Source organism: Dipteris shenzhenensis, chromosome 32 (genome assembly GCF_047967505.1).
Source record: "Dipteris shenzhenensis isolate YYH24624 ecotype China chromosome 32, Dip_SZ_1.0, whole genome shotgun sequence".
In the NCBI taxonomy this organism is placed as follows: Eukaryota; Viridiplantae; Streptophyta; class Polypodiopsida; order Gleicheniales; family Dipteridaceae; genus Dipteris; species Dipteris shenzhenensis.
This window is the reverse complement of record NC_141627.1, coordinates 3,279,735-3,296,898: the sequence shown is the minus strand read 5'-3', so window position 1 is coordinate 3,296,898 and position 17,164 is coordinate 3,279,735. Positions and strand designations below refer to the sequence as shown.

At 44.8% G+C, this 17,164-nt stretch overlaps 1 protein-coding gene across 1 annotated transcript in view; it reads left to right on the top strand.

Annotated features, from left to right (window-relative positions):
* Positions 1–2,082: 2,082 nt before the first annotated feature.
* Positions 2,083–17,164, top strand: part of LOC147880186 (uncharacterized) — a 40,867-nt gene continuing 25,785 nt past the window's right edge. The window contains exons 1-8 of the mRNA XM_087371285.1: positions 2,083–2,136; positions 2,241–2,316; positions 2,624–2,657; positions 3,734–3,794; positions 3,892–3,970; positions 4,119–4,196; positions 13,605–13,769; positions 13,921–14,052. Of these exons, the coding sequence (XP_087227411.1) occupies positions 2,314–2,316; positions 2,624–2,657; positions 3,734–3,794; positions 3,892–3,970; positions 4,119–4,196; positions 13,605–13,769; positions 13,921–14,052 (552 nt within the window). The 5' untranslated portion in view covers positions 2,083–2,136; positions 2,241–2,313. The remainder of the gene's footprint in view (positions 2,137–2,240; positions 2,317–2,623; positions 2,658–3,733; positions 3,795–3,891; positions 3,971–4,118; positions 4,197–13,604; positions 13,770–13,920; positions 14,053–17,164) is intronic.

The window sequence follows — 17,164 nt, the reverse complement described above, 5'->3', positions numbered from 1 at the left end:
AAAGGAATTTGCAAAAATAGCCCGATTTTGTAATTGGGTGGCCTCTCTTGATAGACTTCATAGTGATGCTACACAAGCTTCTCAGGGCAAACTCATCACGTACATGATATGACTTTACTTTCTTTTGCCCAGAAACCGGTTTGGGACATGCAAATATAGACTCCTAGTCTGCAAGGCTGATGTCTTTTGAACTTGTTCATATCTCCCTTGGATCTATTCCAACCAAACTGAGCCCATACTCCTCATTAAACTCCCATGTGTACCGGCAAATTTTCTTTTCTATTGGGACCTACACTTGTGATATCTTCTTAGATGCCTTGCGAGCTACAATAGCTGCCACGATCTCTGCAAAGACAAAAAGACAAAAAGTCAATATGATTCATTATGATTCAATGCATGATCAATAGCCAATAATATATTAAAAACATCTCCTATATTCTTCCATATACAAAACCATATTGTCTAGCATGCACCACCCTACTCAGAATATGCTTGATTCTATTGGCCAAATCCTCGACCATAACTTTGCACACACAATTGAGCATCAATAAAGGTCTCCAACGACATGGTAACCATTTATTATGCTTCTTAGGAATGAGCTTTATCATACCCATATTAAGACTCTGAAGCATCACACGTCTTTGAAAGCACCAGTTAATTACTTCCATCATATCCTCCACAAGTTATGTTGATAGAACTCAATAGGTGTACTGCGAGGCCCAATTGACTTACCTCTAGCCATAGAGAACACAACATATTTGATCCCAGCCATCAAATAACATATTTGATCTCAATTGAAGAAGGGCCTTTGCAACAGTAGAGCCTCATAAGGCATCACCACGTGCCGTGCAAATTGTTTGGGAATGCATCCAGCTTTACCTTATAATTTGTGCTTTCAACTGGCCTAGTACATGCTACATGAAAATCTCAGCTAATTTTGACTCCTCATACACTAGATTGCCCTCAACTTACTTTTCTCTCTAACCACTCTAAAGAAGAATGTCGACGGTGTGTCACCTTCTTGAAGCCACTTTGAACCTTAGCTGCACCCAGCCTAGCATGCTCTATAGCTCTCAATAAAAGCTCAATCGAGGAAAGCAACGAAGGAAAAATAGGATCCAATGGATTCTCAGCAATAGTCAACAACAATTACAAACTCATGCAAACCGTTGCCTTCCCCTATCTCCTCATTCTTCCTGCTCTCTCTCCCCCAAAATCTTTAGCAATCTTAGTAACCATTTCAATACAAGCACTCAGTCTACTGAAAGGTCTCGAATGTCATACTTCCTGCATGCTCTATAGCTCTCAAGAAAAGCTCAATCGAGGAAAGCAATGAAGGAAAAATAAGATCCAATGGATTCTCAGCAATAGTCAACAACAATAACAAACTCACGCAAACCGTTGCCTTCCCCTGTCTCCTCATTCTTCCTGCTCCTTCTCCCCCAAAATCTTTAGCAATCTTAGTAACATTTCAATACAAGCATTCCATCCACTGAAAGGTCTCGAATGGCATACTTCCTGCATGCTCTATAGCTCTTAAGAAAAGCTCAATCGACGAAAGCAACGAAGGAAAATAAGATCTAATGGATTCTCAGCAATAGTTACAAACTCACGCAAACCGTGGCCTTCCACTGTCTCCTCATTCTTACTACTCTCTCTCTCCCAAAATCTTTAGTAATCTTAGTAACCATTTCAATACAATATCTACTGAAAGGTGTTGAATGGCATACTTCCTCCTTCTTCCAAGCACGATGAACTACTATATCAATGCTATTAATTCAAGAAACGATGTGTTAAACTTGAACACCCCTTTTTCAATTTACATACATAGATACATACATACATACGTATGTATGTATGTATGTAAAGAACAAGATGAAATTCGTTCATGTGGATGGTGCATGAAATTTTCATACATATGTGTGTGTGTGTGTGCGCGTGCGTGTTCATTCATGTGGCCTACCCGAGATGGTGGGCTAAAAAGGGGTGAATTGAAAGGGGAGAGAGAGAGAGAGAGAGAGAGAGAGAGAGAGAGCTGCAATATGTATGTATGTGGCATGTGCGTCACATTCTTTTGCATCACTCATCAACTGCCGCTTTGATTTGGACGATCGTTGATAAACCTCATCATGAATTGTAATGAATGATAGTCGTGAGGATTTGCAAAGTAAATCTGCCACCATCTTGAACGGTGACGGAGAGTCAATGCCATGGCACCATTGACTGATTTGTCTGAGCAGTTGGTACGTGTAGTTGGGCAAGATGACGAGTGACGAGAGCAACCGCTGACGTCAAGGATCTACGCATACAATAATGGTTTGTGTGTTCTCCTGGCTTTACCTTGCCAACCGCACTAGAGTCTAGGAACAAAAAAAAATTGGTTGTTCGTTTTGTAGTATATCAGCGGAAGGCAGAGAGACCTTTTTGCCTTGCAAATCCTCGAAGAAGGTGACAATGAGATTTTTAGGAACGTAAAGGACTTTGCCGGCCTGTTATTCGCGAATCAAATGCATGGTTACCAGAATACGCCCTGTGATTTCATGTTCACAAGAGTTTTTTCGGAAGTAATATGATAATTGTCGTAGTACACAATACACTAATCGATTCATTTACGTCCTTCCAGGCAGGAACGCGATTTAATCCTTCTAAAAGTGCAGGTATGCTCCATCTCGTATCCTTCGATTTCTTTTTTAACGATGCCACCTTTTTTTTTAACGATACCAAAACTTGGTGACTTAGATGAACAGAATTTAGGTCAGCCTAGTCGTTCATCGTAATTGAACATTGCCCACATCGTTGAAGCTTGTCGATATTAAGGCCGTATATCTAAACTTAGCATTGCTGAGATGCACTCAGTGGCCTTGTAGTAGGAGCTAGTCATTGCCATACACGATGAATTATTGTGGGCGATTATTCTGAGGTTAAGTATCGCACTTAGTCTGTTCTTGTTTTCGCTTAATGAGTTGGGGCTGTTTCCACGGAAATCAAACAGTAATAAATTACTGCATAGCTTGGTAGAGGCGGAGCGAAAAGCTTTTTGGGAATGCACCAACTTTTTTTATCCAGGCATTAGTTATGCGCAACTAAGATCGAAGATCTGGTAGGTAAACACTACCGCAGCTTGTAGATGACATCAGATCATAACAATCCTTTATCAACGGCAGAACCTAGATTTAAAAAAAAACATTTCTGCACTTGGAGGAGATATCCTGACTCAAGATGTGAAATAAGGAAATGGGCAAGATCCCTTGGGAGGAGCATATGCATGAAGGTATGGACAGAAGGAAATAGGATGGAGCAAGTAAACTATCGTTGAAGACCTGTGTACACCCATATCTGACCTACCTAGCGAAGTGCTAAACCCATGATAATCTATTTTTCTAGAGGTTCTCAAGTTTAGATGGAGCGATGGAACCTAAAGATTACTTGTGCAGGGTCACTTATTGTAAAAATAGTTTTGTTGTCATACATCACTAAGTGACATCGCTCTCACGTTCAGATTGAGAAAAAGGGCCTTTAATTATTGAGTTGGGATTGTGTTTGGTCTCTAAGGTAGATAAAAGATATGGTTCATTTATCCCTGTTGTCGCAACTCTATGATGGACTAGCTGCTGCGGCATTCCCATAGATTCCATCACAATATCTTATGGCTGTTCTCTCTTAATGCAATTTAAAGAAGTGAAAGTTTATGTATGAGAACTTGCTCACTAATGTAGTTCTGCTGCTTTAATAGCTTTTGATGCGCGATTGGAGAAGCAGAGAAGAAATGATGAGCAAAAGGATTTGATTGTTAGGTATTTCTTTATTACTATATGTGCATAATAATACATTATGTTCAGGCAAAACAAAAAACTGGAAAACCTGAAATCATACGCCATACTTTTGTGTCAGATACTTGAAAGATGACAAACTTGCATGTGAGGCAAACAGTTTTCTGGATAGATCAGATGCGTATCGTCGCAAACGAGAGGCAAGTTCTACCAATTATTATTTAATGAAATTTTGCATTTGTATGATGGGTGTTTTGCATTACATTAGTAATACCTGTTTGCATACTCTTTCTTTAACATCCAAGGTTCTTTTCAAGAATGCTCACGTACTCTGTTTTCTTAATGAAGGCTGATGAAAGAGCAGATCTGGTCTCCAAGAAAGAAGAAATTGAAAAGGAAGAGAGAATACGAAGGGCTACTGCAATGGTCAGATTTTTCTCCACATCTCTTTAATGTTGCATTCAACACGAATACCTCTACTGGCTGCCCTCTGTAAACAACTCACAATTCACCCCAGATCAACAAATGCACATCAAGCCTTCAGGTTCAGAGGAGCGAATAGTTTTTTTAGGGGCACTGGCCTTTATTTGAATGCCCTCTTTTTCCTTTCTTCTCTTAAATTTATTGTAGAACTCTCCATGTGTGGCCCATCTCTCCTCAAAAGCTCTCTTTATGGAAGTTCCCCATCCTGTAAAAGGATCTCCTTTTGAATTTCTGCAATAGGAAGTTGTTTTACTATCTCGATATTCGTAGGCAACTATCAATAATGACACGTACATGGTAGACTTGTCATGCAGTCTACATTTGTTTGCTTGTTTGTTCATCCCCTCCCGACAGTCTACATGTAGCATTTTGTGAGCCCTTCTTACAAAGACAGGAAGATGCAGTGGCAGGATTACTTGCTTTCTAGACCATTCTGAAGGTCAGTAGCCTAGAGTTAGGGCAAAATGTGCACAGGTTCATGTTGGATATTAAGTAGTGGTCTGAACGCCCTTTTTATTGGAGTATACATGGTCATCTCCCCATCTGTGATCCCCCAAATGAGGAGTGCGAGGGGGAGGTGGACCAGGGTAGGCTGGTTGACATGTGGGCAGTGTTTGAGTCTGCCACATAGACAGGACTAACGGTAAAAGCTAGGCTGTCAGATGGACAGCACATGGGCTACCATGTGGGCAGAAAGCATACAAAGAAAAAACAGGAATGGGGCTGCCACATTTGCAACACATGGGCTGCCATATGGGTAGCACATCCAGGAGCTTACGTGGCTGGTTGGAGCTTCCGAGGAGGACAGCATCTGTATGGAACAGCCATATGGCATGCAGGACCAGTACGGCACAGTTCTGGCACCCCTAGGCCAAATTCAGTGGCGGTTAGTTTAATCACTTCGCCATCATGTCCCCGCATCACGTCCCTGGTATCTCTATTGTGCATTGTTCGTTTACTTACTGCACATCTATGCATAGTACATGTTAAGGAAAGAAGTTTTGGTTTTGAATATGCCACTGTGTGAGTTTCTGGGCTTCATAACTCTACTATAAGGTTAGATTTCATTATTTGTATCCTTTGTTGTATGATATCAGAGCCTTGACGGAAGTTCAAGAGTGGTGGGAGTTTTGAAGGCAAGGACCTTGGGAAAGGACAACCTTGATTCAAGCTTGTGGAATCAACTTCTACGTCTAAAGGATCAGTGCCCTTGTGAGAAGGAGGGTAACTTAGATTCAGGCTGGTGTATGGAACTCCTATTCACTTCATTATCATGGTGCAAGATATCAGATTCCAAAGTTTGTGGAAATGCGCAAGTTGGATGGGTCAAATTACCCTCAATGGAAGATGAAGATCCGGAGCCACGTGGCCGTGAGATCAACTTGGGAGATTACAACAGGAGTGGAGTTAATGCCATAGTGGGCACAATTGTGGCCACTACGATTGTAGTGGTGGTGATGGTACCGACAGATTCTGGCAGTGAAAGGCTAGCCCTTGCCATTATTTCTGGCACCACTACAGATTTGGTGCTTGTGTACATTCAGTTGGCAAACACTTCCTTTGCCGTATGGACCATACTGAAGAATATGTATGAGATGAATAACAACGTGAGGATTCTAGATCTTGAGACGGAGTTGTACGGTCTTACTATGGAAGAGGGGGATGTAGTACAAGACCACATCACCGAGATGAAGGTGGTCATGACTCAGGGAGAAACTTTGAGCAAGTTGGTCAAACAACGGATCTGGCGAGTATTGCTAGGCTTTTGCTTGGCATGCTCTCCAAGAGCTATAAGAGCTCTGTCATGACAATGATAACAGGGCAGCGGTCGGCACTGGTAACTTTCGAGGAGCTAGTACCTTTGCTTTTGCAGGAGGAAGCTGAGGAAATGAAGTACGGCAGATGCAGTGAAAAGGCCTTTTATGCCAAGGACAAGGCCAAAGGCAAGGGCAGGCCCGATGACGGCAAGCCCAGCAACAAAAAGAAGAAGGATGTCAAATCTAAGAAGGATGGATATACTTTTGATGATGATAATAAGAAGAAAAGACCATCAAACCGTGCTTCTACTATGATCATCCGGGACATTTTATAAAGGACTGCAGAAAGAAGAAGGTGGATCAGAAGGACTCTGCTTAGGATTTAGAAGAGACCAAATCTACATCAATACATGTGGTAGTCTTAGAGCAGCTTTTCTTGGTGACATCATTGAGGTAAGGAATCCAGACCCCGGTGTTACACGAAAAATGTCTGGAGAGGATTCAAAAACGTTTGTGAATGTGAAGGACAACATTGAACTCTTGGGATTGCTTTGGGTACTTGGCTGTTATCACTGACATGAGGGAGGAGTCTGTGGAAAGACCCATGGTTTCTAGGTTAGATGAGAGATTTGATATTGGAGCGGCAGAATAGGATTGCATAAGGAAGCTGAGTCTACCTCCATGAGGTGTATGGTTTGCTTTCAAAGCGTGCAGAGAAGTAGATGGATCATCTAGTCTATGCATTCCTTGTTTACATTTGAACCTTTATAACTTGCTTTTGGCAGCTTCTGTGCTTTGCATTTCTCAAGTTTTGAGGGATTGAAAGGTGTATGTCTTACTAGAAGTTAGAGGGGGAAGTCTTGGTGCTTCTCTAAAGCTCGGAAGCGGAGTGCTAGAAGGTGAACATGTTGGACTTGTTGAAACCTCAGTGGTGAAGACAGGGACACCTAGAGTAGGAAAGATTGTGCTGAAGCCAGTGGAGTATTTGCTCGGGAGCTCATTGGGAGCACATAGTCCAAGTATTCTGGACATGGTGGACTTGTTGAAACCTCGCTAGTGAAGACAGGGATACCTAGAGTAGGAAAGATTGTGTTGAAGCCAGAGGAGTATCTGCTCGAGAGCTCATTGGGAGCACGTAGTCCAGGTATTCTGGACTTTTATTTTGGTTGGAATGTTGTACGGTTTTAATGTGGAGGACTGGACCTCGAGAAGTATGAGCCAATGGTTGAAAGACCCCTCTCACGGTGTCTGAGTACCTCATGAACAAAGCCTGCCAAACACCTTTGGTTTGGGTAGGATAGGAATCGGGCCAAAACCCCATAGCTATCTCTGAAGAGGCAGTAGAAACGTCCTCGGATCTCATAGTAAATAGGACACCTGAAGATGAAGTGCTCCTTTGTCTCAACCTCCTGCATGTCACATAATGCGCATATGCAACTCTCCTTGGATAGGTGCTCTGCTCTGCCGCTTCGATATGAAGTCTATGTGAAGAGACCCAGAGCTGCCTAAGAGAGATCCTCAGAGAGGGGGATAAGTAGATCTATGTGTATCCTGGTGGGTCAATGAAACCCTCCTCTGTGATAAGTAAGCAGTGAACTTTGTAGAAGCTAAGCTTCACTGGGAGTTCACTCGGTCTCAACCAGGTCCGGAATGTGTGTAGTTGTAAGAGATCGTCACGGATAACCTGGTTGACCTCGTGTGATAGGAGGGGAGAAAGTGGAGCGTCCATGCTGTACTGGAAGGGAGGGAGTCTATCCATGTGGAGCCCCATTCGCTCAAACCATCTCTCTGCGTGCATACCAGCACCTCTAGTCCCCTCCTGCTAAAAGTGCCATAGAAGAGGACAGTGCTAGCCATGGTAGCCTGTTGCGCCCAGAGGTGTAATCCCCGTATTCCCTGACTCAGTACAAGTACATGATGATTTGAAATGAAGTATTGAGAGAGAGAGAGAGAGAGAGAGAGAGAGAGAGCATTCAGAATGTCTCGGTCAATTTCTAACACTGCAGCCCTCCGTACTGATCCATACACAAGCGCCATGCTTCTGTATATCTTTTGTAGGGTCCTAGGTTGCTGACAACTTGTTCCAGGCCACCAGACCTGCACCAAACTATGCCGTGTTGGTTCTGCATGCCATGTGCCTGTTTTGTACAGATACTGTTGTCCAGCGAAGCTCCAACCAGCCAGGTACGCTCGTGGATGTGCTGCCCACATGGCAGTCCATGTGCTGCCCATGTGGGAGCCTCATTTCCTATTTGTTCTTTGTATGCTTGCTGCCCACATGGCAGGCCATGTGCTGTCCATATGGCAGCCTAGCTTTTACCGTTAGTCCTATCCATGTGGCAGGCACAAACACTACCCTTATGTCAACCAATCTACCCGAGTCTACCTACTCTTTGCACTCCTCATTTGAGGGCTCATTGATAGGGAGGTGACCATATATGCTCCAACACCCCCTCTCACCAACACAATATGGCCCAATTCCAACATGTCGATGCAGATATTCCATCAGCTCCCATGAAGAAGGCATCTGGAACAACTCAAAGTTGTTGCCATCCTTCATCTACTTAGCTCCAATGTGGTCCAATGGGCATGCCTTGTGAGCCACCATCCAAAAGAAGTATGTAATCTTCCATGGACAGAGGCTAGTCCATAAGCAAAACAACTTTGGTAATGACCTCCTAATGTTGTACCCAGTGCCATTCTCTCGGTGTCAAGGCGACCGCATCGAGCTACAACCAATGATTGATCGATACCTTGTACGAGGGAAAGGGCACCTCTATAATCCTCTCTGAGTGCTCTGCTCTAGAAGGCTAGAACCACTCACCTGGATCCCACTATACCTCTTGAAGGAGGCACTCCTTCCACAACCAAAGTTGCCATCGAGACCGGTCTTACCGTGACAGTGACTAGTATCAAGTCAATGGTCCAACCCTTACTAAGAAACCCCACTCCTCTGATCCGCTACCACTCTAGCATATCTAGGCCTCATCCAACTCTGGGTCTCCCTCTATATCTGGCTGAAGAAAACCCCCTGGCTTCTACAGATGAAGAATCTTTTCCTCCAATGAAGAATCTGTAGAGGCACCTTGTCTTAGAGAATTGACCAAACTAACCTGGGGAATCCCAAGCTTTGTGTAGAACACCCTCCAAGACTCGGGATGGTAGCATCGATCTCTAGCATCCTCATACTTGCCCCTCTCAGATCAGAGACACTTAATGTGTGTTTGTTGCCCAAGCATACAAGCCCTCATGATCATGAAGCTCTGGATGCCAGAAGGGTGCTCCTCGTGACAATAGGGGCTTGCTCAAACCCAAACAAGTGCTGCCAAACCTTATGTAAACTCCTCATCAGCGGTGATTCCTTTATTGTAAGTAAAACATCTAAGAAGATCCACTTATGAGACTGCTACTGCTATCCTCCCATGATGCAGGGGGTGTTCTTGAGAAGTCTTCACTGAAGTAAGAGCTTCTATGGCTCAAAACTTCGGGTGAGGCCACACACTACAAGCTTGCCCAACTAGGCTCTAGTCTACATCTCCAGGTCTATGATTCTGAGTCCTTCCTCCACGTGGGGGCAAGAACATCATCTACCAAGCACGTATGGCTCTAGCATTTTGGGTACCATCTGATTGCCATCTGATTGCCCACAAGCAATTGCGTACCGAGCGCCTGAGCTACCCCCGGCATCCCCTGTAAAAACACTAGTAAGAGGCTATGTACCAGGCTGTGGCCAAGAGGATTTGGTTGGCCACCTCTACTAAAGAGACCACACACCCTCTAGAAACAAGGCTATCTATTGCTGCCAAGAAACCCATCCTTTGCATGGTGCTTTCCGGAAAATCCCACTCCATCTTGTCTTTTAGCCTTCTCGAAGTCATTTCAGAGGATCTCATACAACTACACACGTACATGACCAAGTCATTCGAGAGGATCTCATACAACTACACACGTACATGACCTAGTTAACACCTAGCAAGCTTGCCTTGAAGCTCAAAATTTCCCCTTGTGCCTCTCCTAGCCCCTCACCATCCCCCTCACCCCCCCTCCTTCCCAAGCCCTTGCCCACCAGACCCCTCCTGTCTCCCTGTATCCCCCCCTTTAGTTGCGCGTCTTGTGCCTCTTTCCCAGCTCCAAGCCATTCTTAAACCCCTGCAATCCCCTCCCAACTCCCGAAAACCCTCCTTCCACCTATTCAACCCCCCTGTAGTCACACATTTTTGGCACCTCTCCCCAACCCCTCCTAGCCGACTCCCAATCCCTTGCAACCCCCCTTACACCCCCTCACCCCAACACAGCTTGTGACTCTTGTCATGGCAAACATTGTTGGACGTGGCTGCTATCAAGAGTACTAGAACTAGTTGCCTCCTACTGTGCAGCCTACTGTTGCTAAGGTTGAAATTGCTGAAGCTAATGTTGATTGCATGGCTGCTGATCTTGTTGAGGCGACGCACCCTAGGCCATTTACTATCCCAAGCCCACCTATAGTCATACAATCAATCAATCATGTAAGAAATCGGAAAGGGTAAGTAAATCTATCATGTAAGAAATCTACAAGAGCAGGAGACTTGAAAGAGAAGGAATGAGCATGAAAAGTGCAAGACTACATGTGCACATCATGATGACATGAGGCTGCATAGAGGACACATGGAGGAAACATGCACTTGAATAGGCAATGACCGTTTTCTTGGCTGGGACACCACATAAGGTCACTTTTGATGTTCTCGCGCATCTCACGAAAATGTCTTGTTTTGATTGGGAAGATTGATAGCTTGGAATCCATAAATGTGGCACTCATGTATGAAAAGGCACATGTGGGTAAAGTCTTAGCTGAGATGAAGAAGCAACGAGGGAAGATACAGGAGGAATTTAGGAAGGAGAAGAATAAAAGAGAAAATCTGGAGAAAGAAAGGCTGAATGGGATCGAGAAAGGACCAGCACAAAGGGAAAGATGCAAGCTATGGAAGTGGAGTTGAAACGACTCAAGGAGATGAAGACATTACCAGAGGCCGCATGCAAGGCAATGGAGGAATGAAAGTAAAAAAGTGAATAGCTCATAAAGGAAATGACAGCAATGAGAACTATGCAGAGTAAAGACGATGAAATCATGAAGGGAATGCCTGATAAACACCCTCCTCTGCGTAGAAGGCATCTGGAATCCTGATACTGGCAGAGCGACTCCTCACATGAGGATCTGAAACAAATAGAACAATTGGAAAGTGATATGAAGTGGACACCCCAGGTGTAATGCATATTGTCCCTCCTCTGACCAGAGCCCAATCATCCACATAAAATCTGTCAATCTGTGCGTGAATAGGCATCTGCAACCTCTTGTTTGACCAAGAAAACAGGAGTGACTATGGCTGAGTGTGGAAAGCATCATCATGCCATACATCTCTGCCACTGTACCGAAAAAGGAAGGCATCCCTGGCTGCTCTCTCTAGGGAATGGAGGCATCCCTGGCTGCTCTCTCTAGGGAATGGATACCACCTTTCCTACCTCCTCTTTTGTCTGTGGGCATTTCAACCATGTTGAAACCACCCCCAATGATCCAAGATTCTGCAATGCATTACCAAGAAAACAGTTCCTTCCATAAAAGGACACGGTCCCCTCTTGAATTGGGGGCATAAAGGTTTAAGAAACCAACCTTACGCCCACCAATCAAAAGAATGACCCATTGAGCTCTAGAGGGAACTATGATCCCATGTCCAAGGGTAGCATCGAAGAAGAAACAAAAATGCAAGTACCTGCCCAAGGCGGGTGACCAAAAAGTATGCCCTGAAAGAAGCTTACTCGACTTGGCACAATCCTTGACATCCAGCTGTAACCTGGTAGGGTGGGACCCATGGATGTGAGCAAAGCGCGATGTCCAGCTCTCCTGCTCTGTATCTTTTTTGAGTTGTTGCAACTCGTCTTTTGAGAATGTGATGGTTGCAGCCGAGGGAAGCGGCCGAGGATTGGCGCCATCCTCAATCGGGGTGGAAAGGCCGACTCGAACAATATTGAGCTCCGTCCAACTAAAAAAGCTGCTTAGGATAGAGAAGAGGGTGAAGGCAGAGGGGAGTTTGAGAGAGAGGCTAGAAGAGGCTAGGAAGGGGGGGAGGGATAGGCTCGAAAGGAAAAAAAGGGGGGGGGGGGGGACGGATAAAAGGAGAGGGGCCAAAGGAGGAAGGGAGGGGTCCCGGGTGAGGCAGATGGGCTGAAGGGGTGGGAGAGGAGGTGAGGGAGGTGGGGGGAGGGGGCAGGGTAGGGACTGAGGGGGCGGGGGAGGGGGAGGGGGCTGAGGTGCGGGGGAAGGGGGCGGAGAGAGATGGCAGGGGAAGGGGGCTGAGGGGGCAGGGGTAGGGAGGCAAGGAGAGGCTGAGGGAGGAGGGAGAGGTGAGGCAGGGAGGGGGATGAAGGGAGGGAGGAGAGAGGGGCGGGGAGGGATTCAGGAAGAGACTGAGAGAGGGTAGCAAGGGAGTCAGGGAGCAGCAGCAGCTCCTAGAGAGAAGATTTTCCACTGCATTTCACATTTCAACAGTAGACAAAAAACATCGTAGCCAAGATCTACTCACAAGACAATGCAATGTTGTCACAAATTACCTTCCCATGCCAGAAGTGTCCCAATGTGATTGACAAAATATGTTAAAGAGTGGGTTGCGACACTTGCAAAAGTATTGCTGCCACCTAGGGCCTAGCTTATGCAAAGAGGTGGTCTCCTCAGATGCTCACCTTCAGCCACCTTCAGCCAATAGTAGTCTGAAAGGGTTCTTTCCCCTTTTCCTTTCACTTGTCTCTTCCCTTTTCTTTTCCCCATCTCCCTTCTCTCTTCTCCATTTCCTTCTCCCTTTTCCTTCTCTTTCCCTTTACTTTTTTCCTTCTCCTTCCCCTTGTCTTCTCCTTCTCCCCATTTTCAAGCACCACTTACAGAGAAACATATAATCCAAAAAAGCTTTTCAAGCATCAGTACAAGCATTGATGAAAGTGACATTAGATATGACCCGAGACTTTAAATTTTAATTTAGAATAAGGCTGTCCAGAATCAGCAAAGCATAAATGGAGTTTGCGAGATTTTTGTGAAAGTCCGTCTTGAAGTGACTGTCTTTCAAAATCGTTAAGGTACATGATAATCTATATTCATTTAGAGAGATCTTCATTACTAATGCTGCACGTTGTACTGTGACTTCCATTTCATGTCCCTTGTGAGAAAATGTAGCCATGGAAGCAATGCATGGTTGTGCATGGCTGCAATCTAGCATTTATTGAATCAGCTAGCAATTATGATGTCCAATGAGTTACTTAGAATCGACTCACAGCATCAGATTGCAGTTCATATAATCACTGATTCCAGATTTTCAACCATGTCTCAATTATCCTAATTACTTTCCTAAAAACCATTTATAATAGATGTGCTTACATTCACGGAGATTGGTAACACAACTTCATGCGACCAGGGCAGTTTTCTTCAAATGCGATGTCTTTCAAAAATTGACTAGTTTTTAGATTTCAAGTCTAGGCAGGATTATCATTTTGTGATTGCCTAACTGTGACAAAAGCACACGATTTTGTCTTTACCAACCACTCTCATGACACTAAGTATCCTTATTGGGTTCAGTCTAATGAAGAAGATATGTGGATCGCAAAGACTTTAGAGGAGAATGATACGGGTATTGAAAGAGAACAACGAGTAATTCATCAATTACTCAAAGATTCACCAGAGCTGCAAAGTTTAAGAGCAAAGTTACAGATTGCCGAAATAAGCAGGCAACGGCATCAGCAGGTATAAAATAATTTTCTCTTCTACTGGGTTATTGAAACTCCTTTGAGCACATGCATATTACAGACTGGGTATTCCTACTCATGCTTAGATTGGCACATGAAAGCGCTAAGAGGATTTGATGGCCTTAGAACTGTGTTCAAGACCTTTCCAGTTGCGAGAGAAGCAGATGTTACAGCTAGAGGAAGCTGCTCGAAATGCCACTTTTCATAAGGTGATGGAGCAGAATATTGCAGATGAAGAACGAAAGGCGCAAGAGCAGCTTCATCATCAACACATGCTACAGGTATGTATAAGAGACTCTTATCTTTCATAATCTGAAATTTTTTTCTTGATAGAAATCGTTAGATTTTGAGAATTTTAAGTTTCTTTACAGAATCTTTAAGGTAACTGGCTGAAGAAATTAGCCAATGGGAAGACACTAAACCCACAAGGCTTAGTTGCGGGGATGCTGACGTGTGGAGGGGACAAACTAAAAGAAGCGCTCACCAGTCTAATAAACAAAGCACTAGAAGAGGGGTTCCATAAAGGGTGGCAAGTCAATAGGATAGTGCAGATCCAGAAAGGAGGGACAACAAAATAGCAACAAACTACAGATCCATCATGGTGAGTAGTTTTCTGGCTAAACTGTATGGCATCATCCTTGAGCAGAAAATTGGCAGGTAAGCGTGCCATCCAGGCAGGATTCTGGCCCATGTCAGAGTGCAGCGGGATATACGAACAGAGATAGAGAGCAGATCTGTGAATAGAGAGAAACAACAAATTGCTACTAGAGAGACAAAAAGCTGCGACTAGAGAGCAAATAGACTGCATGTGAGTGTGCAGGAAATCCTCTGCATGTACTGCTGAGAAAACCTCAAAAGAATGATCACAGACCCAGGGCAGAACTGTGCCACTGGTGGACTGTCGGATTGCTTCTCTGAACTCACGTGGAGTAGGTTGAACTGCTTTTCCGAACTCACATGGAGTGGCTGAACTATGCCTACAAACGGGTATGACTCCAGGCTAGAACTAAATGCATCTCAGTTTGGTCACAACTGTAGAGTTGCCGACTACACACACTACTGTCCAAGAACTGCTAGAGACTGTGCACAAGACTGCCCAAGAATTATACAAAGACCAGGGCACAATAGCTCTATATATAGGGGCAGGGGAGTTGCTGATGTAGTCGACCAGGTCTGCTGACCTGGCCGACCCAACCAACTTAATCTGGTTGGTTAAATAGACCTGTTATAGTTGGTCAACCCGACCTTGGTCAAGTTGATTGACCTTATCCTAGTCAGGGCCCCAAACCAGTCCACAGCTTGCTGTAACTGGCCCCAGATTCAGCCATTAACCATGTCTATATCAGCCTAAACTAAGCCTTGTGACTCAACTCCTAACCCTAGCAATGTGCCCTGGCTAGGCTTCCTTCTAACCTATAGAAATACACTGAGAAAGGAATGCTACACCTCTCTCTCGGTGTACACACCCACATGGAAGCCCTCTCTCCCTAACTGACATCCAGGACATGAGTAACTCTAACACCCCCTCTCATCTCCTGTCGAACCATTCCCAAGGAGTTGGAGTAATTCTGCAACCTTTGTAAAAGCTTCATGTCCTGCACCGATTGCGTCTCCTCACCAAGTAGCCATACCACCTTGTTCGCAGCTCTACAAGCTACCTGTTTCTTAACCTTCGGTGATTGCTTCTCTCTGCTCCTCCAAGAGATTGCTCACTTGTCCTCCTTTGTTGATCTAGGTGTGAGTGGATCTCCTCCCTCGTCGGACTCCTACTTTGACGCTTTACTCCCTCACCACGGTGTCAGGAATGCCAAACTAGAATGAGTATTTGCTGAAGAAGAGATTACAGCAAGTCGGTAGATCTCGAAACTGCGCGGCCTGTTTCCTTGTCCCTGATGGTCACCGACTCTTACTCGGACTCCATGCGCTTGCTAGTCTGGCACACTTGATGCACTGACAACAGGTGGCAACCAAGAGTTGGAACATACAGACTGTAGGAGGTGTGCTTCTTCCCACAGTCATCGGGGACTTTCTTCAACCTGCCCTCATCTTCAATTCGTACAGTGAAATTATCACCAATGCATACATCACCCAATTGCCACCTAATGTCTCGGATCTTTTCTCAGGACTGTGTCATGTGCTTGGAAGCACCACTATCCACAATCCACTCTCGAGACTCACCACCAACGTAACCTACCCCCTTTGAACTTGGAGAAGATGGAACTCCAATCTCTAGATGTATGAATACTAGGTTTGTAGCGGCTGTTGTTGACAAGCTGGTGCCCTGCTCATGGCTTCACCGAGGGCACTTTCTCCAACAGTGAACCTTCTCACCACATTGGTTACATGACCTATTCGCCTTCAAGGCCTCATGGTCTGCATTGGACTTTTTGTTTACCTTGTTGTTGCTCCACACTTTTGCCGGCGGGGTGGCCAAGGCTTCCGATCCTCCACCTGTTGTGTGTTTTTGAAGTGCTCCTCCTAGTCCAACACCATTAGCACCAACTCTTCCAACGTGAGAGTGTTCAGTCTCCTACGTATAATCAGGGATGAGTAAAATTCTGAGTATTGTCTGGAAAGATGCATGTCCTCCAAAGAGATCTCCTTTCCTGCTTGAAGAATGTCCTACTAAAGAGTTGCAACTTGTTGACGTGTTCCCGCATTTTGGCTGACTTTTCGGGATTCCACACTCGCATCTGGACTTCCTAGGAGACACCCTTCGTTGGGGAGACCATTCTAGAGAAATGCCAAATGCTCCCAAATACTCCTCACCAGTAGCATGAAGTGCTTCACATGGTGGATCACTTGAGGGGTACAATTGAGGAATATGAAAGAAGCGGCCATTGACCTGATCCCACAATTGGGTCGAAGTCTCCTGCTCCTCCTGCTTGAGGATGCCAATATCCTCTTCCTCTGGATCCGGCTTGTTAAAACTGCACTAACCATGCTTATCTGGCCTAAATCAAACCTTGTGACTCAGCCTCTGGCAATGTGCCTTGGATAGAATGCCTCCTAATGTGTAGAAATACACTGAGAAAGGATAAAGTGCTACACTCTCTCTGGCCGGGCACAACCACATAGAAACCCTCTCTCCCTAACTGATAGCTAGGAGATAACTAACTTTAATAGCCCAAACATTCAATTGTGGACCATTTCGTCACTATAAAGGCTGCAACAAAAGCGATCAAGAATAAGAAGAAAGTCATGTACTGCTGTTTCGTGGACTTCAAAAATGTGGTTGACACAGTATCACACAAAATAATATGGTAAAGACTAGAAAAGCTGCAAGTCCCACAAGCACTCAGAGAAGCCATGCTTAGATTATATGAGAAGGCGCTAGCTGACCTGGCACAACCACTAGTTGTTGGCCTCTACAACTAGAGGAAGGTAATCATA